The 24,694-nt window shown below is 56.6% G+C and overlaps 2 protein-coding genes across 2 annotated transcripts in view; both read right to left on the minus strand.

Moving 5' to 3' along the window:
* Positions 1–417: 417 nt before the first annotated feature.
* Positions 418–5,164, minus strand: ELF3 (E74 like ETS transcription factor 3). The gene is made up of 9 exons (XM_053998255.1): positions 5,068–5,164; positions 4,174–4,342; positions 3,343–3,564; positions 3,030–3,113; positions 2,823–2,936; positions 2,607–2,696; positions 1,959–2,075; positions 1,604–1,799; positions 418–1,498 (listed from the first exon to the last, which is right to left on the minus strand). The coding sequence occupies exons 2-9, from the start codon at positions 4,334–4,336 to the stop codon at positions 1,378–1,380; spliced, it is 1,107 nt and encodes a 368-aa protein (XP_053854230.1). The 5' UTR covers positions 4,337–4,342; positions 5,068–5,164; the 3' UTR covers positions 418–1,377.
* Positions 5,165–15,429: 10,265 nt separating this feature from the next.
* KIF21B (kinesin family member 21B) overlaps positions 15,430–24,694 on the minus strand; it is a 41,686-nt gene continuing 32,421 nt past the window's right edge. The window contains exons 31-35 of the mRNA XM_053998262.1: positions 22,246–22,410; positions 19,886–20,003; positions 19,023–19,193; positions 18,359–18,558; positions 15,430–17,126 (exon numbers count right to left, since the gene is read on the minus strand). Coding sequence (XP_053854237.1) covers positions 17,072–17,126; positions 18,359–18,558; positions 19,023–19,193; positions 19,886–20,003; positions 22,246–22,410 — 709 coding nt within the window. The 3' untranslated portion in view covers positions 15,430–17,071. The remainder of the gene's footprint in view (positions 17,127–18,358; positions 18,559–19,022; positions 19,194–19,885; positions 20,004–22,245; positions 22,411–24,694) is intronic.

Below are 24,694 nucleotides of genomic sequence, written 5' to 3' on the forward strand. Positions count from 1 at the left end.
CCACTGGATATTAATGTGGAGGGTGTTGGAGATCCCCCTCCCCAGATCAGCTGGGACTTTGCTTCCCCTCAGCCTGCAGCTGGTGAACTCTGGCTTGGAGCCAGTGCTCCAGGAAAAGCGAGGCCAGGGCTGGAATTCCAGAGGGATCTCAGAAAGGCCAAGGTTTGGGAATGGGTGTAAAGATGCCCCTCCATGGGTGGCTTTGAGGCAGTCTGGGACAAGCCCACCTTACCCTGAGATGGGCAGCTTCCAGATACAGCTGCAGGCAAAGTTTCCTGTCAAGGACAGTCCTGTGACTCTGTGCCAGGATGACCAGGCAGGAGGTGGTAACAGACAAGGTTCATGCCATGGGACATCCCAAGTAACACAAGCCTAGTCCTCACCGTGTGTTTAAGAAAAAAAAAAATTACAGATAGGTACAAAACCCCAACAAATCAACAATTTATTCATCTTATATTCCCACTTGAAAAGGAGAAAACCACATGCACCTGGTGGGTGCCTGGCTGGGTTGGCGTCCCCTTCCGTGGCTGGCACAGCACCAGTCTGTGCCCTGTGACATCACTTCAGTCCAGCTGAGCATCACCACCTGCCACCACACACCTGTGTGCCCCACAGCACACGCTCTCACACAGGAACATCTTACTCATGAAAAAATATATCTGTACATTCACTCTGCACTTCTTTTGGGTCTTACATAAATTAGAAGCTACTTTTGGAGAAAAGGCCTGTCGCTAGACACAGGCTGGGCTGGAAATGCAGCATGGCCCTGCTGTCCCACATCCTCTTCTCACTCACTGAGGGCTTTCTGAGGCCAGGTGAAGCTCCACAATGTTCCCTTCTTCTCTCAGCAGGTGCCACACTGAGAAGCTGCTACACAAAGGGGGTCTCACCCAACCCACATGCAGTGAAGAGGACAGGGGGCACCTTTGGTGCAAGCAGTGAGAGGGAAGACCCCGCAGCTGGGACAAGCTCTGTTCAGTCACAGGTGACACGGATGTGCTGCCCCTCTGCCCAGGCAGGAGGTGGGTGGTAGCAGGAGACCTGCTGGGCTCTCACAGTGGGGCTGGAAATTCTCTTCCCCGTTGCATCTGTTCAGGCTTTGAAACAACCACAGTCCCCACGGCTCCAACTGGAGGTACGGATCCAGCAAGGGAAGTCACAGTTTGCAATAACCTACTGGAGCCAAAATACTGGCTCTGAACACCTCGGGGCTGGCAGTCACCTGCACACACGAGCGTGCCCGTGCGAGGGTCGGAATTCCACACGCTGCATGGGCCAGCAGCTTCCAGATACAGCTGCAGGCAAAGTTTCCTGTCAAGGAGCCCAGCTCAGGGCTGGCCCTGAGGGGCTTATCAGACCCTGGCTCATCCAGGATTCCTACAGCTCCTTGTTCCTGTTGAGCACCTCCTCTTCCTTCCAGCCGCTGGAGTTCTTCCCAAACTTGTACACCAGCCGTCGTCCATCGACTCTCTCCAGGATCTCTCGTTTGTAGTAATATCTGTGAGAGAAACAGGTGGAGTCAGGGCTGTGAGGAGCTGCTGGAGGGCTCAGGCTGAGCCCCAGTGGGGCTGAGTCCCCCCCCAGGACAGGGTAGGGCACTTACCGCATGGCTCTGCTCAGCTTCTCGTAGGTCATGCTGCTGTTTTTCTTTTTCTGGCCCCAGAGCTGAGCCACCGCTTCCGAGCGCAGGAACTTGAAGACCCCCTCCCGCCGGTCCTCCCACTTCATCAGCCCCTCGTTCAGCTCGGGGTGGATCAGGATGTCCCGGATGAACTCCCACAGGTGGGTACCTCTTGGGGCTGAAAGAGGACATTGAGCTGTAAAGGAGGGAAGCTCCTGCAGGTCCTTGAGCCTTTGGATCACCCTAAACCCCCCTGCCAAGGCCCTTCCTCCCATCATTCCCCATGAAGCCAAGAAGCCAAGAGGGGGAGGCAGTCTGGGCTGAAGGGTTCACGTACAGTGCTTGCTCTTCCTGTTCTCCAGGCAGTCTCTGCTCTCCTTGCTGAGTTTTCGGGGCCGTCCCCGTTTCCGCTTGCCATGTTTGCTGTCCCCTTTTTTGCTGCCTGGAAAGTGGTCTGTGCACACAGAGAGGGGCACACGTCAGGCTGGGCTGCACGTGCTGGGCTGCAGCCCCCTCCCTGTCCTCCCAGGGACCAGGAGCACCCTCTTTTCAGGCCCAGGTACCAGGGAAATATCCCCTGAGAGCAAGGTCACCCCATTCCCTCCAGCCTCATCCCACCCTCATCCCCGACACTATGCTTAGGACAGAACCCTACTGCTTCCTAGAATTCCTGGTGTTCCCAGTGTCATCACCAGCTGGGATCAATACCAAACACTGACTTCTGGGCCCAGGTTCCCGGGCTGCAGTCTTCACCCATCTGCCACCACCCAGCCCTTCCCACCAGGATCACCAGTGCCCTGGTGATCACCCTGCTCAACGGAGAGAAACAGAAGCAGAGCACTCAGGGAAACAGGCCTTTCCCTCCTTCTCACTGTGAGGATGGCTGTTCAGGTGTCGTCCCTAAATCACTGCCAGGTAGGAAGTGCTCAACTGCCCAGGAGCCAGCCCTCCCCTCCCAGCTCCCGTCTGGAAGGAAGCAGCTCACCATCAGGGAAGAGCTTTGATTCTGCAGGGTCGAGGTCGAGGTCACTTCCACCGGAGTCCTGAGAGTTGGGGCTGTGGGACATCACAGGCCCTGAGAGGCAAAGGATCAGGGTTCAGACCTCTGAGCATCATCTGGAGGCTTTTCCCCCTGGTTCCCACCCTTCCCCTGCCACCAGACTGCCACGAGACCCAAACCCTCCCTTGTCAAAACACTGACCTGAGACATCAGAGCTGCCTGGGGACATGGAACCCGGCAAGTAGGTGAAGTCTGTGAAAGGGTTTGTGGGCTTTAAGTCCTCCAGGGAGTCCTTGGCACCGGGATTTCCCAGCTCTGGAAGGGGCAGAGAAAGGAAGAAGGGGTTAGCCTTGCTGCCATCAGAATGTGATCCCTGGGGAAAAGGCTTGGCCAGGGCCCCTCTCTTACCCAGCTGGCTGGAGTTCAGGAAGGTCTGGGAAGTCGCATCCTCTTTTTCTAGCAAATCAATGATCCAGTTCAGCTCATCAGAGGCTACAGGGGTGAAGGACTGGGGTTAGCAATGCCTGTTCCATATGAAGGGGAACAGTGCATACTGGGAGCTGAGCCCAGCCATGCTTGCACTCTGGTCTGCGCCCCCACACCCCCCCACACAGCCTCTGCAGTGCCCAGGAAGCACTAGCCTCCTGGGCTAGGGGAGGGCTCTCAAACTCATTCTTCAAGCTGCTGGGCCTGCAGATGAAGGAGACCCTGCTGCACTCACTGATCTCATGCAGGCGGTCATAGAGCTCATCCCCCAGGGGCCCGAAGATGAGGCGCATCTGGTCCCTGCTGCAGTGGCACAGCGTGTGCCCGTCCATGTTGCAGCAGGAGAAGTCGATGGAGCTGGCGTCGTACTTGTTCTTCTCCACGTGGTAGCTGATCCACTCCAGCACCTGCACCTTGGTCCAGAAGTACGGGAGCTCACTGAACCACTGGGGCTTGTCTGCAAGGGATGGAGAGCAGGGCTCAGAGCAGGGTGGCCGTGCCAGCACCATGTGCTTCGTGTGGGCTGCCCGTGGCCACTGGACACCTGGTGTGGTCCAGTGGCGATCCTGCGGGACACACAGGTCCTGCACTCGAAGAGCTATGGACTAAAGGGTCCTTAGTGCCCTGCCCTGCAGACCCCACACTTCCCCCACCGCTGGTTTCGATGCCATTTGACCCGTTTGTGCTGTGATCCACCCTGCTCTGCTGGTGTGTTTCTCATGGTGCCTCCCTGAGCACCGCCACATGAGCCCCCATCACCAGGACTGTACTTCCAAACTGCTCCTGGTGAGCCCTGGCAGCCTGTCCCCTATGCTCTGCTGTGGGAGGAGGACAATGATTCCCCCATCTCCTCTATAAATCAGATGTGCTCCCAGCAGCCATACCTTGTGCCACCCGCGGTGTCCTCCCACAGCCTTTCCCTGGGGAAACTGAGGCATGGTGGAAGCTGCTGACCTGTCCCAGTGGGACAAGGACCTTGCAGTGCTCTTCCCAGCCAGCGGCACTGCCTCACAACTGCCCCTTGTGCCGGCTCCCAGTGCCACCACTGCCACTCCCCTGCTCCTACCTGTGCTCTGTGCTGGGGGCTGGCTGGCCGGGAGGCTAAGCCCCAGGTTGCTGTCATCCCCAAACTGTCCCAGCATGTCCAAGGCTGGCTGCACCTCGTCGGGCTGGTACATGGCACTGATGTAGTTAGAGAAGATGTTGCTGATCTCACAAGATCCTGCCATGGAGCTCTGTGCCGAGAGATGACAGTGAGCCCAGGCCCCCAGCACCTGCAGCACCCCGGAGTCAGGCCGGGCGAGGTCGGGCTGTCTCTCCCTCCACCCATCGTCACCTCTCAGGTCGCTTCTGCAGAAATATGCGCCCAGCACCTGCTGGCTGGGGCTGGGGCCTGACTCACCAGCTGCTCGGGGCCAGCACAGAGGGAGGCTGAGCCAGAGCGAGCTGGAGATGTGGCGTCACTCTGCCTGTCAGCAGCCCTGTCCCCAGCAGCCTGGCCTCGCCCTGCTGCCAGCCAGCAAGAGGTGACAGCAAGAAGGTGGCTGGCAGAGAACAGTGACCACAGCCCCTCCGTGGGTGGAGGGTTTGGGCACTCGGCCACTCCTGAGCCCCGTGGCCCAGCCGGCTGCCCCGCTGCCCACGGCTGTGCCACAGCTCCAGTCCTCTCCACCGGTCGCAACGAGCACATCCCAATCACCGCAGCCAGGAGGGGACCGAGCCCCTGCCTGGCCCTCACAAAAAGCCAAATCGTGCTGTCCATTACCAAGCCTGGGGGCTGGAGGGGAGCTGCTGTCCCGCTGGCCCCCGCAGGGCCATCAGCTGCGGTGGGAGAGCGAAGGTGGAGCGAGAAAAGGCCAGAGCGCATCCCCCGCTGAGAGCCAAGGTGCACGGGGAGAGAGCAAAGCAGCTGTCCTGGGCTCGGGGACGTCAACAGGCCTCGGCAAAAAAGCTTTGGTACCTTCTGTGGTGGCAACTCCAGCAGCGGCGGGTAATCCAGAGAGGAGCAAAGGGAGACGGAGCCCGGGCTGGCCACTAGCCACTGTTCATGGGCCCCGGGAGGCTGGTGCCGATGGGCAAGCCCTGCCCGTGCCTCTGCTTTTATAGCTTGGGCGGCGTAACAATCTGGCAGCCCGAGGGGAATTCCAGCCCCAAACGTTCATGCTCCCAGATCCAGGTGATTTGCATAATATGAACCACCGGGTCCCAGCCCTGCGCTGCCTTGCCGGGAAATCTGGGCTGGCCAGTTTAATCATTGTCAGAGCCCGTGCCCCACCGGTGCCCAGAGTTTCACCCGCACTGGCTTCACGGGCTGTTTTCTTACCCAGCTCGTGTTTGTTTGCTCACAGCAGCAGGTTCACTCAGCTCCTGCAGCCAAAACCACCCGTGGGGATGGGGTCGGGGTGGGCCCTGGGGCCTATGGATCCCTACCCGGGGTTTGCCTGGGCAATGGAGCCAGGACATTGCCCCGGGCACACACCTGGCCAGGTGGGCAGCCCAGCCCTGGGAGTCAGCAGGTGCACGTGTGGGTGCCCCGGCTGTGCCTTGGTGGCACAGGCACAGATTTCCCAGAGCAGGAAGAGGGTCTCAGTGACCAAGCAGGACAAATGCTGGGGACGGGGCACGTGCTGGGAGCAGGGCTCAGGTGGGGACAGGTGGTCTTCGTGGGGGTACAGCAGAAACCAGGCGAGTGCCTGAGAATTGCTGTTCTGTCAGTCAGAACGGGTCGATTTTTGCCTGGGGGAGGTCTGGGACAGGCTGCAGAGCTGTGACAGCCATGTCACACGCACCTGGCACCTGCAGGCATGCACGCTCACCAGGGACGTGCCAAGGGACAAGGCAGGGTCGTGGGATGCATTTGGGAAAGTACCTTTGGTGGCTCTTGCCTCTCTGGCCTTGGGCAGGGGTACCTGGGCCCCTTTGAGGTTTATTCCTGTTGGGTTTAGCCCTGGGCTGGCAAGGGAGCACCGGGCCAGTCCCAGCCAAAGCTGGGGCACCCCTCTGCCTGGTCCTGGTTCTTTGCCAAGCCAGCCACATCCACACTGTGTGCAGACTGAGGCAGTCCTGGGCACCTGGGAGCAGAGCAGACCCTGGCATCACACAGCTGCCTCCTCGTCACTTCAGGGTCCTTATCACTCCAAACCTGGCAGCAAACCATCTCCTGTGACACTGTGCAAACATGGATACTCCAGCTTAGCACATGGAGCAGCAAGGGCAGGGTGGCCCATGTCCTGTCCCCCGTGTCACATCCCCCAGGCCCTGGGGCAGGCAGGGCCAGTGTGGCAGCCAGGAGGCACCGGGTCCCACCAGCTGATCGCCCACCCCAGCTCCATTCCTCCTCAGCACACTCACGAGTGCTGGGTGCTGCCAGGCCCTTCTGTTTCCTGGGCACAGCATCCCACAGGGACATCCCCTGGCAGGGAGCAGCCCCAGAGCCTGGCCACGCACGCAGCCAGGGATGGAGCCCAGGGCTCCCCCGTGGGAGCTGGCTGCCCACTGGGCAAGGCTGCCAGTGCGTGTGGTTGGAAAGCTGCCCCTGGGGAAGGTTTTTCCAGCCACCACTGCACTGCAGGTGTCCCTGGAGCAGGGTGGGACGAGCCAAAATTTCTCCATCCCCTGGGCCACCAGCCAAGGGGTGATGAGGTGGCCCTGTGGCATTTGGGAATCTCCTGCCCGAGCCGTGCACAGCCCACCCACCCACAGCTCTGCCCATGCCAGGGAACCCGAGGCTGCCTGGCAGGGCTGTGTGGCACAGACCACCCTGAGCACGCCCTGTCCAGGTGTCCCTTACCTGCAGACTGGCCTCAGGGAGGACCACAGCCAGTCCACGTGCCCAGGCAGTGCCACCATGGCAGAGGGGCGCCCGGGGGTGACACCCTCATCCTCCAGTGTCCTCCTGTGACTCTGCCTGCCCCTTCCTTCCCCTGCCTTTGGGAATCAGGAGGCCAGTGCAGGAGCTATCCTCCCCAACCCCCTGCAGGCACCCTCCAGCTTTCCTGCCTGCAGGAATGCCCTTCCTGCCCCTTTGTCCACTGAGGTGCCACAGCCTGGGCCCTGTAATGGGCCCTGGGGGATCAGCAGGGGCAGCACTCCCCGGAGATGCTGAAACACTGTGCTGGGAGCTTGGGAGGGCATAAGCCTCTCCTCGGGTGTCCCCATGGCCTCCCTAAAGCCCTGGGGCACACCAAGGTGCAGAATGGTGCCCATGGGACCCTCCCCTGCCCAGAAGCAGCCACAGCCGTGATGGGCTCAGAGCAATTCCTCCTTCAGCCTGAGGATGGGTGGCACGGGGCTGCCAGCATCTCATTGCCACAGCTCCCAGGGCTGTGTCCCTGCTGTCCCCTTGCTGCTGGCCCAGTGCACCTTTAGGCACGTGGGGTGCATGGCACAGGTCGCTGCCAGCCAGGCTTGGCATGCTGCAGAAGAAAGAGGTGGCCACGAGTGTGACATGGTGCCGTGATGACTGGCAAGAAAAAGTGTCTGTGGTGCCACGAGTGGCTGAGGCACCGGGTGGGAGCAGGAGCCATGTCACCTGCCCTGCCAGGGGGAGTTGGGCCCGTGACACCCCTCGTTTGTAACCCAAGGCTGCCACTCGCCCTGGCAGCACCACGGAGGCTCAGGCCAAGGTGACAGCCGTGTCATAGTCTGAGAGTGACACAGGGCTGGGACACCTCTGGGCACTGCCAGCCCCCAGAGACACCTCAGAGCTGGCCTGGCACTGCGGGACCAGCACCGCAGGCACGTTTGAAACCCGGGCTGTGGCCCCAGGGCCTCAGGGCAGGGGGTGCCCAGGCAGGGGCAGGGGGAGCGGGAGGGAGGGACCGCGTCCGGGGGCAGTGCGGGCACAGCCCGGGGCTGGCAGCTCCCGCTGCGCTGCTCGCTCTGATCACTTCAACAGCGCTGGCTGGGGAAAGGGAGAATGGAAGCTGCAAGAGCTGAGCCCGGCCCCGAGGGGCTGCAGGTACAGGTCCCCCTCCCCACCGCTGGCTGCCCAGCGTCGTTGGGTTCCGGCATCGGTCACCTCGCGGGGCTCAGCGGGCACCGCACGGTGACACCGTGTCACACATCCCCCCACCGCGACGCCCCGCACCGGCAGGGCCCTGCCGGCGCCACCTCCCAGCATCTGCCCCAAAATCTCCTACCTGCAGGACCCTGCACTCCCCCAGCATCCCCCCATCCCGCAGGACACTGCACTGCACCCCAGCATCTCCCGCACCCCCGGCAGGACCTGCACCTCCGGCAGGACCCCCGGCCCCCCAAGCATCTTCCCACCTCCGGCAGGACCCCCGGCCCCCCAAGCATCTCCCCACCTCCGGCAGGACCCCCGGCCCCCCAAGCATCTCCCCACCTCCGGCAGGACCCCCGGCCCCCCAAGCATCTCCCCCATCCCCGGCAGGACCCCACCCCCGCCCCCGCCCCGTGTCCCCTCCCGCGCTCCGGGCGCGCGGTGGCGCAGCCAGCGCTGCCCCCTGCCGGCGGCCCCGCGCCACTGCACCCTTCCCTTCCCTTCCCTTCCCTTCCCTTCCCTTCCCTTCCCTTCCCTTCCCTTCCCTTCCCTTCCCTTCCCTTCCCTTCCCTTCCCTTCCCTTCCCTTCCCTTCCCTTCCCTTCCCTTCCCTTCCCTTCCCTTCCCTTCCCTTCCCTTCCCTTCCCTTCCCTTCCCTTCCCTTCCCTTCCCTTCCCTTCCCTCCCCCAGTGCCAGGGTCCTGCCCCTCAGGCCTGCGGACACCTCGCTGGGGGCATCGATGTGGTGCTGCAGGCTCAGGGATGCTCTGAGTCCTGCAGGGGTTGGCACTGCCTGGTGGGCACCCTCCTCCTCCTCACCAGGAGAGGGGCAGCCCCTCAGCCCCTTCCACCACCTCAGCCCCTGAATCTGCCCCCATTAAGATCAGTCCTGCCCCATCTGCCTGGGGACCTGCTGCCTACGGGGGTCCAGGTCACCTGAGAATGATGGAAATGTTAGTTTGGAAAAGGCCTCTGAGATCATCAAGTCCAGCCACTCCCCCAGCTCTGCCGTGTTCACCTCTAACCCATGTCCCCAAGTGCCACATCCACACATCTTTTGAACACTTCCAGCGATGGTGACCCCACCACTGCCCTGGGCTCTCTGTGCCAAGGCCTGACCACCCTTTTGGTGCAGGAATTTCCCCCAAAAGCCAACCTGAACCTCCCCTGGAACAACTTGAGACTGTTTCCTCTTGTCCAATCTTCTCCCAGCCAACAGGATTACAGAATCACAGAATGGTTTGGGGTGGAAGGGACCTTTAAGGGCCACCACATCTAATCCCCTGTCATGGGGAGGGGCACTTTCCACTCCATCCAGAAGGGATGCAGCCACAGTCCCCCTCCCCATCTATCCCCCAGCCCCCGGGCCAGGCTCATGGGAACAGGAAGGGATGGGAGGCTCCTGGCTGTGCCCTTTCCCTCCTCAAAGCCACCTCTGTGCTCCTTCCCTTCATGTCAAGAACATTTTATTTGCAAAGACAAAAAGGCAAGAAACAAACAGCCATTGAAAAACGTACAGCAGGAGAGCACAATAACTTACACTATTTACAGGAACACACCAAGGTAGAAAACACACGCACACACCTCATGCTCTGACAAACCCAGCCCGGGGCCGGGCTGCACAACCCCCACAGAGGCAACAGCAGCCTCCAGAGCAGCTGGCCTCTGGAAAAAGCTCCGAGTGTGAAAGGCATCTGCTGTTGTGCTCCTTGTGCAGAAAGGAGAGATGGAGCAGGGGACACAGTGCTGCAGTGCCCCTGCAGGAGGAGCAGTTGTAGGAACCAGGGCAGAGCTGTGCTGGGTGACGGGACAAGCCCTGGGGCAGGAGGAAGGTGCAGGGCTGTACTTTCCTGGGAGCTGGGCCTGTCCCAGTCACAGCTGGAGCACCATGCAGCACCTGGAGGGGCTGGGGGTCCTCGTCCCTTCCCAGAAGGGTGAGGGGGGCTCAGAAGGACGTGCGGCCTGCAGGAGACAGGGAAGCTCCAGGGAGCCTGTGGAAAGCAAGCTGGAACCCTGTGCTTGGCAGGGATCGTACCTGGACTCTCTGCAGTGTGGGGCACGGGCAGGACTGGTGTGGGGCACTGGGAGAGCACCGTGGGAAGCAGGCACTGGGTTTGCAGCACCAAGGCAGGAGGCAGCAACTGAGACCCCAGAGCAGCTGTGCTCAGAGGTGGTGGGGAGGGACATCACACCTGGGGGGAACAGGATGGGACCCCAGAGCTCCCATTCCTCATAGCTGGCCAGCCCAGCCTGTGTCATCAGAGCTGTAGGTGACAGGGAGGGGACACTGCTCAGGAGGGCTCACAGTGGTTTGGGGATCCAGTGCTTTTAGGCTCCTGACTCTGATCCACCCCTGTTGTGCAAAGCTCAGCTCTGGGGCAGCCCTGCTCCCTCCACAGAGGCTGGAGCTGTGTGCTGGGGGTGAGGAGACCCCCAGAGCAAGAGTTAGGCCGTGGGGGAAGAAGCATAACCCAGCAACTTGAGGAAGGAGTGCAGGCATGATCACACCCTTGTCACAAATCGAGGCGCCCAAGGGCAGAGAAGAATGAGGTGTGTGGTACAAAGGCAGCTCCAAAGTGCCCCTGCCCTGGAGGGGCTCCCAGAGGGGCTCTGAGACCACCAGAGGGACTTCAGTTGTGCAGCCAGGCCAGTGCACAGGGATGGAACAGCTCACCCACAGGCAAAGAGCCTTCATCCCAGTCCTCCTCCTCCTCCTGTCTCAGCCCATGGCCCCCATGGGAGCTCTGGAGGGCCAGGGTCCAAGGGGCCACCCCTCCTAGACCCACCTGCGTGTGGGACCTTGTGCTTTAGTGTTTGGGAGGAGCTGCACCCCAAACTGGCCGTGTGGCTCCCCAAGCCCTGTGCCAGGGCAGCTGCCAGCCTGAGCTGGGGGCTCCAGAGCCCCCCTTGTTTCTGTTCAGTGCCTGGCACTGAATCTAGACACAACTACGTTTTTTGGGAGTGAGAAACCAAACATCACACACCAGAATCAGCTTCTCACACACCATCCCCAGCTTGGGCAGAGGCTTTTACAGCACCAAGGCCCTGCTGCCCTGCAGCTGCAGCTGGCTCTGGACAGTGGTGGCTGGAACCAGCCCATTCCAGCAATGTGCTTTGCACAGACATTTCCCAGTCGAGAGCTTCATCACAACCACAGAGAGTATCTGTGAGAGCTGAGGGAGAAATTTGGGCTGAGCTGAGCCTTTCAGAGCCCCCTTTCCACCCTACCTTGGGACCACACGGGAGCCACACCCAGGCTGCCAATCAACCCAATCACCAATGGCAACACCACAGATCCCCAGACCAGGAATCCCACGAGAAATGGGAGCAAAATCTCGGTGTTGCAACTGCTCTGGGGCATCCCACTGCAAAGGTGGGAGCTGGCAGGGCAGGGACTCCAGCCCTGCTGCCCTGCCCAGGAGGAGGCAGGGATGGGAACACAGGGGGTGGCTCAGACATGCAGCAAGGTGGGAGTGAGGCCACGTGTCCCCAGGATGAATTCAAGTGTCAAAACCATAACAATAAGAATAATTAAGAGGAAAAAAAAAGTGTTACACCACAAACTCCCCACCCCATCCCCAATAGGAAACCCAATGACGACAGCACCCAGCTTGCACCGTGAGGTAGCTAAACCAGACCAACACCCAAGAAATGCTCTTTTGCATGAGAAACATCGACCCACACAGGTACTGAGACCTACACACACACACACACACACACACAGAGCTATGGGATCACAGTCACCCCTGGCCTGGTTCCAGCCAGGACAGAGTTCATTTTTGCAGTAGCCAGGAGGGGACATGGCAAGAGCCCAGAGGTTCTTTTAGACCACCTCACATCATTGCTGGGCAGGGGGAAGGGAGTCTCTTCCAGGGAGAAGGGATCTTTCCAATCAGGGTAGCTTGCACTGCGGTGAGCATTTGCATGTGGATTGCTCTCTTTTGTACACTTTTGTTATTAATATTGTTGCTGTTAATTGCTCTTATCTCACTGCTGTTTCCAGTCAATTGTTCCTATCTCTACCTGTGATTTTTTTACCTTTGTGCCTGCAGTTCTCCTCTCCATTCCACCACAGGGAAGGAAGGAGGTGGGGGTTGTGGCAGTGCACAGTTTTAGTGGGAGCACTAAATTGGGGAATACCAGTCCTAAACCACAACAGCTTTTTTTTGGCATCCAAGGTAGGGCTTGAACAGTTGAGATAACAACAGATCTGCCCAGAGTGGGTTGGAAGCAAAATTGATGGAAACATTTTCTGCATTAGGTCCTGAGGCACAGGTGACAATGTTGCCTGGTCTGCCCGTGTGGGTACCTAACCCTGTTCATATTTCTGCCTGTTCCCATCACAGTCTGCCTCAGAGCAGGGAGGGGTTATCAGGATTGCTCTGTCAGTTTATGCCATGATAACACCAAGGGCAGTGAGGGTCATTTGGGATTTGTCTGGAGCGTTGCTCTTCTACCCTTACCTCGGGCAACTCCTTTGGGAGTCCATTAATAACAATCATGACCAACCTGTGGGGGGAACAGGAGAGGATGATTTTCCCCAGACTTTCACCCACTTTTCCCCCTTGAGGTCTGTTAAAACAGCTTTTGAATCTCTGAATTCCCTTTGGATGTTAAGGAAAACATATTTTTCCAGGTGTCCTTAGTGCAGTCCATATAATCTTTGGAGTCAAGAAAGAGATTTCTAGGGAAGTTATTCAGAGATCTATCCTGATGGGGAATAGTCATGACTGGCATGGAATGTGGGAGGAAATGGGCCACTTTTGGAAGAAATTCTCTCCTCCAGTGGTTTGGAAGTGTCCCCCTGAACAAGTACAGGATGCTATAAAAGTGACAGAGCACTTGCAAGGAGAATGGTGTGGCAGTTCCAGCGAGGAGCCTCACTGCAGCGTGCTGGGCCCTGGTCAGCATTTATCAGACACTGCTTTTCACCAGACAGCAGCCTCAGGAGGAGGAGGAGGAGGAAGGCAGAGCAGCAGGCGCTGTGGCCACTCAAGCTGCAGCTGAAGCACAGGAAGAACCCGTGCTGGCAGCAGTCCCCCTACACAGAAGAAATCCAAGACCAAATCAGTTTGCATAGAGGGATGAAGAGGAAGCAGGGCCCTCACAACAGGAGGAGAGGCAGGGCTGGGGATAATCACCCCATCCCCACCCCAGGTGAGCTGAGATCTGAAGAGGTTTCAGGGGGGTGGAGGCCCTGCTGACCCAGCTGCTGCAGTGCTGGGATGCTGCAGCCACGCTCTGGAACCAGATGGAAGCGAAGCCAAACAACTGGGATCCCTGTCCTGGGACGTGGGCATTGGCAAGGGAAGAGCACAGAAACCCTCAGCCTCTGCAGGCAACTCCTGCCAAGCGTGAGGGAAAATCGAGTGGTGCACCCAAGCAGGTGGAACAGCATGGAGAAGGTGCCCAGCACCTGAGGGAGTGGTAGAGGGAGTCCCTAGGGGTTCAAACAAGCAGCAGTGCCCTGTAGATGCAGATGAGGTCCAGTGCACACCATGCACGTGCCAGGAGGTTGTACAGAGCACAGGCTCATTGGCACTGATGTGGATGATTTTCCCCACTCTTTCACCCACTTTTCCTGTTTGAGGCCTGTTAAAACAGCTTTGAAGTTGTGAATTTCTTTTGAATGTTAAGGAAATAATATTTTTGCTAGGTCTCAATGCAGTCCACATAATCTTTGGAGTCAAGAAAGAGATTTCTAGGGAGGTTATTCAGAGATCTGAACAGAAGGAGAACAAACAGTGTTAAAGGTGACTCCCCAACTCTGATGATGAAGATCATCATTTTTTCTTCCTACCATCCTGTGTCTCAACTGTGTAAAAAGACTGTCTAAGACTGGACCAGCCCATGGACTGTGGACTGAGGAAATGTCCCATGTCACACCAGTACAGACCAGAGCCTCTGCTGCTGGGAGCAACTGGCCCCCTCTTGAGAGAGAGGGGACACACCACAAGGCAACCTTTGGTTTCACCTGCATGGGCACAGAGAGCACAAGAGAAGGGGGAAGGAAAACCCTCCTCTGCCCCAAGCATGGGTGTGTGAGTTGAGAGGAAAAACAACAAGTGCAGGAAATCCTTCAAGGATTAATGCCACCCCAGTTTCCAGTGGGCATGTGCTCAGAATAAAAGGGCTAATGTCACTTAGGGGCCCTGCCTCCAGCTGGGTGGGAGAGCAGCACTGGGCCCTGTCGGGCTGTGTGGATCCAAGGCTGGCACAGCAGATCCACAGGAGTGCAAGGCTTTACACACAATGTACCCTGGTGCCATGGAGATACACAGGGGCAGGATCCATTTCTTCTCCTCAGAGGAGAGGTCTACTCTGGTCAGTAGAACATGGCTGTGGTCAGGTCAGGGTGAGAATTCTGCTTGTGAATCATTCTCTCTTTTGAATACTTCTGTTATTAATATTGTTGCTGCTTTACTGTTTGTCTTTTATCTCGCTGCTGTTTCCAGTAAATTGCTCTTATCTCAGTCTGTGATCTTCATCTTTTGTGCCTCCAGCTCCCCTCTCCACCCTGCTGGGGATGGGGATGTGAGTGGTGCAGGGTTTTAGTGGGAGCGCTAAATTGGAGAATACTATTCCTAAATCAGGACTCTCCTCACTTCAAACCCCCTGCCTCAGGACACCAATGGCCCAGCACCAGCTCCCTCCCTCCACAGGCTGTGAGAGCCTTGAGGCTGCTGGACACAGCAGCAAGAGAGGCTCAGCATCAGCCAGGACTGGCCACTCAGCCCTGCAATACTCAACAGGCACCTTCAGCCTGCACACAGGAAGGTATTGGTGGCACAAGGCAAGGCAGGTGTGACCCTCAGTGCCCCCTTCACCCATGGCAGCGGGGAGCAGGGAAGGCTCTGGGCACTGGAGATCTCAGAGCAGACAGAGATTCACACACAACACCAGAGACACCCACACACACACACACACAGAGCCCCTCCAGCCAAGCAAAGGATAAACCAGCTGAGGAATGAGTGCAGAAACCCTCTCCAAGACAGGCTTAGGGTGGAGACACCTCCTGCAGACCCCCCAGACCCCCAGCATGGCTGTGTGCCACTGCCTGGTGAGGTCTCTGTGCGTTTTTGGCTGCACCCTCAGTTGCACAGGTCACACAGGATGGGTGGGAGCCTCTCCTCAACACAGTCACCAGTCCTGGCTGTGCAGGGCTCAGCCACATTCACAGGGACCAGTGACTGTCCTGGGCAGGGTCACTCACACTCACACACTCACACACACACACACACACACACACAGGTACCATTTACCCTCCACCAAGGCAAGCCAGCAGGATGGAATTTTCCCAAAAAAAGGCAACCCCCCCTTCCCCCACCAAATCAATAGAGATACTCCTGTCTTTCTTGATGCAGAGGAATCCCCTCACTCCATCCAGAATGCTTGGAGCAAGGGCTGGTGGCAGATGACCTGGGGCAGGTCAAGGTGTCACCGTGGTTGGAGAGAGCAGAGGGGAAGTGGTCTGTGCTTTATGGGGCAGGTCCTGGAGCCCCTGGCCTCCAAGATCCCAGTTCAGTGCTGGTGGGATCACACGGAGAAATCCTTATATTTGAGTTCAAGTGCTGCTTCTTCTTTGACAAAGGGGAGAGGAGAGTGTGCGAGGCAGGAACACCCATCCTGGGGTCTCCTCGGCCATTCCACAAGAACCCTGGGTGGCCCAGGGCAGGACAGAGCAGGGGATGGTCCAATGGGCCAAAGGAGAGACGGAGGGAAGCTCCAGTGTGAGACCAGGGCCTTACCAGCCCCCCTTGAACAGGAGAGGCAGAGGAAAGAGCCTGCAGAATGTGCGTCCTTGGGGAGACTCCTGGGTGGAGCCCCCAGACCCTCAAGGAGATGAGATTGTGCAAGATCATCCACTGCAGGATTGTCCTTCGAGCACAGGGGGAATCAGGGGACTTGTGCGAGGTCAGAGTGTGCAACCCCTTCCCCCTCTGCTCCTGCCACAGTGGGCTCTGGCTGCTCCGTGCCTTGCTGGCTCCTCTCCAGCCTTGCATCCATGCAGCCCAGCAGGCTCAGCCTAAGCAAGCTCCAGTCCACGCAGAGGTCTGAGGACAGAACCTAAGGGAAGGACAGACAGAGCCACAGCAGTGGGGTGACAAATCCAGCCTTGGTTCTTTTGCCCTGTGACCTCCATTCTTGCTTCATTTCTCCGTCCCAAGGGGGTTAACTCGCTGCAGGAGCCCAGCACAAAGCCCTGATGGGGGTCACGATGTCCAGAGCAGAGCTGGGCATGTGGGGAAGAGCCCAGAGCCATGGGGCAGTTGAGTTTACAACTGGGGTTTGGAGAATGCCAAAGGGAACTGCAGCAGGTCTGTCTGGAAGTTGCCCAATGGAGATCTTCCCAGGCTGCTGTGCCTCACGAGATGGGACACGGCAAAGGAGCTCAGAGTGCACCTCTCCAACCACTGGGGACACGTCCACACAGGAAAGGGGAGGCTGGGAGTACCAGGAAATCCTTCTGCAGTCCCCACAGCAGAGGTGTCTCACAAGTAACGGCTCCAGAGAAGCACCCTCTGTGTTGTGGTCCTGGCCAGCAGACACCAAATGTCCTCGTGGAGTGGAGAAGACTCCTGCAGGAACCAGCCCGGGAGCAGCACAGCACGGCAGAGGCCATGTGGGCCCACAGTGGCAGGAGGGAACTGGGTGTCTCTGAGGAGTCAGGGATCTCTGACCCCCAAAGTCCTTACAGCAGGATGGGTGAGAGGAGAGATGAAACATTTCCTGTTCACTGGAGAACCACGGAGAAACCTCAGCAGGAGGGCAGGTGGAGCTGCTTCCTCACGGGAGCTGACAGTGCTCGAAGTACCAGATGCAGCATTGTCCACCCCGTTGGGTCAGGCACAAAGAAATCCCTGTCCTGGGCTGAGCTCCTGTGGGTGACTGAGTCCTGACAGCAGGGGGAGGTACCCTGACCTTCACCCTGCCCCACGCCTTCCAGTCTTTCTGCAGTTCCTAGTTTGACCCCGCAGGCAACCTCCTCCCACTCCAGAGCTTCACTGTCAAGTCGCTGAGAACAAAGGTGAGAGGGACAGCATGACCCAGGGGTCGGGGCAGGAGCCCCACAGGCACTGCCCCAGAGGGTGCTCGCTCCCCGTCCCCACCACGGCAGCATGCAGCCCCCCAGACTTCCAGGCCCTTTTCCCGTGGCAGGACGTTGTCTGATGCACCTTGGGGAGAAGGCAAGCCCAATGGGGCTCAGCCTCCAGCTCACCCCACTGGCAGCAGCTGGGGACAAAGGGAACGGGAGACCTCCAGGGCTGACCCCACACCAGGACTCCTACCCGCCTTGAATGAGATCCAGCTAGGTCCCAGCAGTGATATCCAGGGAGCTGCTTTGCTCCTGGGGCATGGGCTGATTTGGGGGGGCTGCTGACTCCCAACCCACTAGCCATGCGAAGGCACGGGCAGGCCATGGCTTCCCACTGAGTTGCCAAAGTAGATGTGGGCACTTGGCGAGGAAAAAAAACCAAAAAGAAGTGAAACCAAGGCAGGGCTATGACTGGGACAAGGGGGCGAGTCCATTCTAACAAAGACTTATCAAGTGGAAAAACGCAGAATAGTTTCATACCGTGAAGAAGCAGCTCAGACCAGAGAAAAAGGGGGGAAGGGAAAGAGAGAGAGAGGAGCAAAAGCAACAGTGAGAGGGACAGAGGGAGGGAGAGATGGAGAGAAAAGGGAAGGGGAGACGGAAGAGGAGCATATGAGCAAGAGAGTCAAAGAGCAGGAGGGTCAAGGCAGACTAGTAGCACGGCCCTTTATGGCAAGGACGCGTCGTGGAAGGCAAGGGGTGAGCCCAGGCACGTAATTCCATAACTTTACCCGGCAGTCGCTGTGGCACAGATGGGAGGTGGGGAGGAGAGGCAGAGAGAGACAGAGAAAAAGGAAGGGAGAAAAGGGACAGGGTCGAAAAGAGGATATCAGAGTCTTGCTGCTGAAGAGCTCCCCGAGAGCAGCAGACAATGCCCAGCCCCGAGGGAGAGGGGTCCCTGCGTGGGGAGTAACCCAGGGCATCACCAGAGCGTGGGCAGGGGATGGCCAGGGACAGCTCTTGGCACTGCAGTGGGCAGGCCTGGCCACGGGCAGGCTACAGTGGGCAGAAGGAGACGAAGGAGGAGAGGGATTAAAATGCTGCGATTCCCTCCCCGCTCCCCCAACACCCACCCGGGCCCAGGGGTGACAGCTCAAACCCAGGGTCTCCCCCTTCCCAGGGGCCACGGGGGCAGAACGCCCGGGGCTCACCTGGAGGCAGTGAAGATGTGCTTGGAGTTGGTGCAGATGGCGTTGATGGGGCTGTCGTGCCCCTTGATCTCCCCGACTGGGGTGAAGGTGTCCACGTTCCACACTTTGATGACGCCTCCTCGGCAGGCGCTCAGCACCATGGGGCGGCCGGGGATGAAGGCCAGGGCACAGACCCAGTCTTTGTGGGCATTGGGGATTTGCTGTAGGCACAGGCACAGAGCACAGCCATGACCCACTTCATCTGCAGCACCACAGGCAGCCTCATGCACCCATCCTGGGTGGCTGGCTCCTCGCTGACACCCCGGGACTGACTGGGACCATGGAACTGGTGGTGCCCAGGTAAGAGCCAAGGGTATGGGCTCAAAAGTCATGGCTTGGTTTCTCCCTTGGGCAGGAGACAACAACCCAGAGTTCAGGGTGGAACACAAGCCCCCACATTGCAACTGATGCCTCAGCCTGTCTGAGGAAGAGCCAGCAATCCCAAGCACCCTGCTGGACAAAGTATGGGGGCACAGCACACCCTCACCCTCACACGGGCCAGGACTGGGAGTGCCCTCCCTGGTGAGCTCCACTGGCACTAGGTCCCTGGACAACCCCCCCAGGCCCCAGCAGCAACCCCCCTCTGCCCTGGGGGGTTGACCTGGATAAGTTTTTGGATCCAGACCTGGATAAGTTCCTGCTGCTCCAGATCCCACTTCTTTATGCCGTTGTCCCTGGAGCCGCTGAAGAGGACATCTCCCTGGATGGCCAGGCACTCGATGCCATCGTAGTGAGGGGGCTCGAAGTTGTGAGTGGGGCCAATATTGCCCGCCATGCCCTCCGTGATCTCAAACACCTGGGGGAGAGCAGCGTGTACCAGACCACAGATGGCACTGGGGACTCCTTCTCCTGGGGAGTTTGGCCACCACCCTCTGTGCTCCAGGCTCAGGGCACCTAGAGTGATGCTGGAAATGGGACTGAGCATTGGCTACTGGAGGCTTTTGGGGCTGAGGGTCCTGCCACAAGCAGAGGAGATCTGCCACCAGGGACAGCCTCACTCTGCTGCATTTTACTCATGGTGAGCCTTCACACTCCTCTGGAGCCAAGCTGACAGCTGAGTGGGATCCTGTCTCACTCACCATCTCACTACCCCATCTCATTTCCCTGGGGACAGCTCTAATTCAACCTGCTAAAACCTGAAAGGAAGGGACAGGCTGCTGCTGTGCTGGAGCTGTCACTGAGCAGGCACGAGGCATCTTTACCAGGGGGGATTATCGAGCAGAAGAGGGTGAACTGCTCATCTGGGTCACCCCTCACATGCCAATCCCAGCCAGAGAGTCTGATGCATGAGAGAAATGCAACTTCTTCTCCAAAGGTGCATTGTGGACCAAGCAAAAGGCAAGATTTGGGAAGAGGAAACAACTGAAAACTCCACATGCAGTGGTGAAAACAGAATCTCAGCTTTCAGGAGGAGAGAAGAGTGAGGAGTTGCCAGCATCTGGGCTTCCCTACAGGACTCGGGGTGCTGCTCCTCAAGGAGCAGAGTACCTTGACGTAGTGATCCTTGGAGCCTGTGACCACCAGGTCATGGTTGCTCGCCGTTTGGTTCACCGTGAGGCACATCACAGGCCCGATGTGGCCACTCAGCTTTCCCACGGGCTGCAGCCTGGGAGCAAGGGCACAGGTCAGCCCCTGCTGTGTGCTGGAGCCCGGCCAAGGGCCCTCCCAGCACAGCCTCCCCCAGCCCTGCTGGGGTTTTCCCTTTGGGGGAGAGCGGCAGGGAGACCCCATTCCCCGGGATTCCAGGGGAGGAGGGCACCTCGGAGTGTGCCAACATCTGGCTGCACAGCCTGAGAGTGTGCCAACATCTGGCTGTGCAGCGTGAGTGTGTGCCAACATCTGGCTGTGCAGGGTGAGTGTGTGCCAACATCTGGCTGTGCAGCGTGAGTGTGTGCCAACATCTGGCTGAACAGCCTGAGTGTGTGTCAACATCTGGCTGTGCAGGGTGAGTGTGTGCCAACATCTGGCTGTGCAGGGTGAGTGTGCCAACATCTGGCTGTGCAGGGTGAGTGTGTGTCAACATCTGGCTGTGCAGGGTGAGTGTGTGCCAACATCTGGCTGCACAGCCTGAGTGTGTGTCAACATCTGGCTGTGCAGCGTGAGTGTGTGCCAACATCTGGCTGTGCAGGGTGTGTGCCAACATCTGGCTGTGCAGCCTGAGTGTGTGTCAACATCTGGCTGTGCAGGGTGAGTGTACCAGCATCTGGCTGCACAGCCTGAGAGTGTGTCAACATCTGGCTGAACAGCCTGTGTGCCAACATCTGGCTGCACAGCCTGAGTTTAGTATTTACGTTTTGGTTCAAATTGTTTTACTAGTTTTTAGAGATTTTTGAGGGTTTTTTCTTTTTTTTTGGGGGGGATTTTTTTTTCCTAGCTTGCAGCTGTACGTTATCTCTGTTTCTTCAGGGAGGTCTTGACCTTAACAGGTGTCCTCACACAGGGCACCACTAAAATGCTGGTTTTTGGGGTTTTTGGTTTTTTTTTTTGGTTTTTTTTTTTTTGAGATTGGGATTGAAGGTACTTGAGACGATAGTCTGTGTTTAGATTTAAATGTTTATTTTTAAAATTTATGTTATAGTCTCACAGGTAGTGAGTTTTGTAGCATTTTACTAATAAGTATTTTGTAGTATTTTACTAATAAGGTACAAAATGGTTAACTATTTTTTCTTATAAGGTTTTTAAAGATTAAATTGTCTAATCAAGAAATTATATTTAAATTATTTTTACTTTTAATTTAATAATTATTTGAAGTCTGCAAAGCGGACTTTTTTTGTCTAATTATAAAATACTACTTAAACTCATGAAGAAGAAGGTGAAGAAGAAGGACTAGTTTATGTTCTAAAACTTTTATCTTGTTCTATATATATTATTATATTTTGAAACTTTATATTTTAAGTTTTTTTTTATTTTGTGATACTATATATTTTTAATTAAACTACATACTACAGCCTGAGTGTGTGCCAACATCTGGCTGCAGAGCCCAGGCTGCAGCACAGGGTTCACAGCCCAGTGCCCACTGGGCAGGTGGAAGGACAAGGGAAATACAAGGTCCTGCTGCTCATTCCACTTGTCTTTTCCCTTCTGCTAAGCTCTGCCCAGTGCACAAACCCCCCACCCCACACAGCTCCAATGCTGCTCATCACCCATTGGGTCACAACTGTAGATCTTAAATTTACAAATCTTAAATATTAAGCATTTTTTTAAGACCTTCTTTTAATCTTAAGATTTATGACCTTAAAAAAATCTTAAATTTTTAAAAATTTAAAATCTTAGATTTTAAATTAAAAAAATCTTAGATTTAAGATTTAAGAAAATCTTAATTTAATGAAGAAAATCTTAAATTTAAATCTTAAAATATTAAAAAAATCTTCAAAAATTTTTTTAAACCAAAACCACTACAATCCCACAGGAAAGGGTCGTGAAAACCCTTATTCCAGGCAACTTCCATTGTGAAAAAGGCTTTCATTTTCCCCAGGGGGGTCACTCCAGGCTGCTCTGAGGCGCACAGGCTGTGCTGGCCGGGCCAGCAGCCCCTTGTGGATATTCTCAGTTCAGTCAGAGAGAAAAAGAGACATTTCTACCAGGCTGGGCCTGGGAGAGAGTTGGAAAAGAATGTAAATAATTCACTATCTCTCTTGTTGTTCACATTGTTTACAGATACGTTCTGCCGCCGTGCGTCATTCAGAGCACCAACGGTGTGAGATGATTTTACTTTACGACCAATGAAATTGGTCTGCACGATGTTCTCTATAAATAGAGCTGTGCATTTGAAATAAATCAGTTTTCTTCTCGCCTTCTAACTGGAGTTCTTCTGTTCCCGTCCCGCCTCAACGGCGACACCCCCTCACCTGCTCAGCTCCCAGACGCGGACGGCGTTGCCGGCGGCCGCGTAGAGCGCGGTGCCGCCCGGGTTGAGCGCGATCTGGTTGATCTGGTGCTCCCCCTGCACGCTGGCGACGGTGCGGCTGCTGGTCCCGGCACACGCGTCCCCAGAGATCACCTGGCCAGAAGACCTAAAGGAGGGAGAGTTCGAAGGGGTGATGCCTTGTCAAGGCTGAACAGAGCCCAGAGCATGTCGGAACCCACGACTTCCCTCTGGCTGCCCTGGCCGTCTGAGACCCTGGCAGGGGGCTCAGACACCCTGGCACCAAGTCAAAAACACCTGTGGCTTCCATTTTAGCCTGTGGAAAAAGCTGCCAACTTTGTGTGAGGAATTACAGGCCACAAGGGTTTGAGTAGTGTGGTAGTTGAATTAACACAGGGTGAAAAAGTGGAATTTTGGGGCTTTTTTAGAATGCGGTTCAAGGGGACAAGATGGAGGAATTTGGGCGTGTCCTGACCACCTTCTTCTCCTTGCCCTCCATGTCTTGCTGTGATGGTGACACTTTTCTCTTGGTTTAAGGTAGAGACACACTGTCCAACATAAATGACAGATATTGGCATGTTATTGTAACCACGGCACACGGAGTTTTTGGTATAAAATGTAAACACCACCCTGAGGGCAGACAGAATGCCATGGCCGAGCTGCTGGACAGAGCTCAGCAGGGCAGAGAGAGAATGTTCTAGATAAGGGAAAATGAACAGCCTTGAGAAGCCGACCCTACACAGTCAGACTCTTTCTTTGGCTGCCCAGGCTGGGAAACGAGGACTTTTACACTCTCGGAGTCACCTCGACACCTGGACCCCAAGAGAGCAGAGACTGGACGGAGCTAAAGAATAAAGCAGGGATTTATTAGGAGGCCTCAATGGATCCACCTTGGGCAGCACAAGAGCCCAGCAGTTTACATTTTGTCTGGGGCAAAGTAACTTATAGAAATACCACTACTATGGTAGAATTGTGCCTAAAGACAAAAAAGCTTTTATTGTCTATTGCAGCTTTTTAGATACTCAAGGCACTTAGTATAAATTTCTACTAAAAGCTAAAATCTATATTCTAAATCTCTATTTCTATTTCACTTTGCAGCTTCATATAGCTCAGTTTCTCCAGGGGTTTCAGTTCAATCCTTGTGCTTAGATTTCCCTCCGGGCCTGTGCTCTGAGGGGCTTGTATTCCAACACCAGCCAGGGCTACACCCAAGATGAACCAAAGTGGTCACAAAATGGACAACAGGCCACAGGGTCTCTCACTTTTATAAGTTTTGGTCCCTTTGCAAATTGGAGTTAATTGTCCAATTACAGCTCCATGCAGTCCCATCCTGATTGTTTTTCTCTCTTCAGCCCACGTTGTTTGTGCTCTTGGGCCTGAGATTGGGTCCCCAGCTAGAGAAGGAATTGTTTTGTCTCCCTGCTCTCCCTGGTGTGCAGAGAGCTCACCATCCCCTAATGTGAAGCCCAGACCCACACACTAAAGCAGCACAGAATCTGAAAAATAGAAAACCCAAAACCTGAGGCATCAGGGAGGATGAGACCAGAGCCACTGAGGAACCACAGGGTTGGCTTCAGGCTGGCACAGCTGGGTCCCACATTGAGGAAAGGCCCTGGAAGTATCCCTGTCCCTCTGGCCACAATGGGACCAGCAAGAGCCTTGTCCCACAGGCCAGTGCCTGGCCTGCAAAGGCAGCCAAGGATGCAGGGTCTGTGCATGACTCAGAGCATCCTGCCCTGGTTTCCAGCTGAGTTTCCTCTGCTCTCCTCCTGTGCCTCTCTGCTTCCCACAGGAAGAGCAGATGAGTGCTGGCATCCAGCACAGGGAAGCAGAGGTCTTGGCCTCTGTGCCAAGAGAGAAGCCAAGGCAGATGAGCTGAGGCTGGATGGAGAAAGGAGAGCTGTGCCAGAGCAAGTGGGTAACACTGACCTACCACACTGTCCTAACCCTTGAGCCCTACTCCAGGCTGGCAGGCACAGCTACTGTCTCTTCCATGCTCCTTTCTGGTCCTCAAACTCCTCACGGAGACCCATGTTGAAGAGCCTGTGATTTACCCAGACACTCTGCTGTTTGGGGCTGTGCCCCCCACGGGAGCTGCCAGCTCTCCTGGCCACCCCCAGAACAGCTGCAAAATCTCTTCACAGCTCCTGACCCTTAACAAGTGCTGGATTCTGCAGCTGGGACACAGCAACCTTGGCTGTGTGTATACAGCAGGGAACAGAGGCTGGAGAGCAGCTGTGGGAAGGGACCTGGGCATCCTGGTCAATGGAAAGTTGAATATGAGTCAGCAGTGCCCTGGCAGCCAGGAGGGACATCCATGTCCTGGGACACACCAGGCACAGCACTGCCAGCTGCTCAAAGGAGGGGATTGTCCTGCCCTGCTCTGCACTGGGGCAGCCTCACCTCAACTCCTCAGGGCAGTTTTGAGCACC

The sequence above is a fragment of the Vidua macroura genome, chromosome 24 (genome assembly GCF_024509145.1).
Source record: "Vidua macroura isolate BioBank_ID:100142 chromosome 24, ASM2450914v1, whole genome shotgun sequence".
NCBI classification, from domain to species: domain Eukaryota; kingdom Metazoa; phylum Chordata; class Aves; order Passeriformes; family Viduidae; genus Vidua; species Vidua macroura.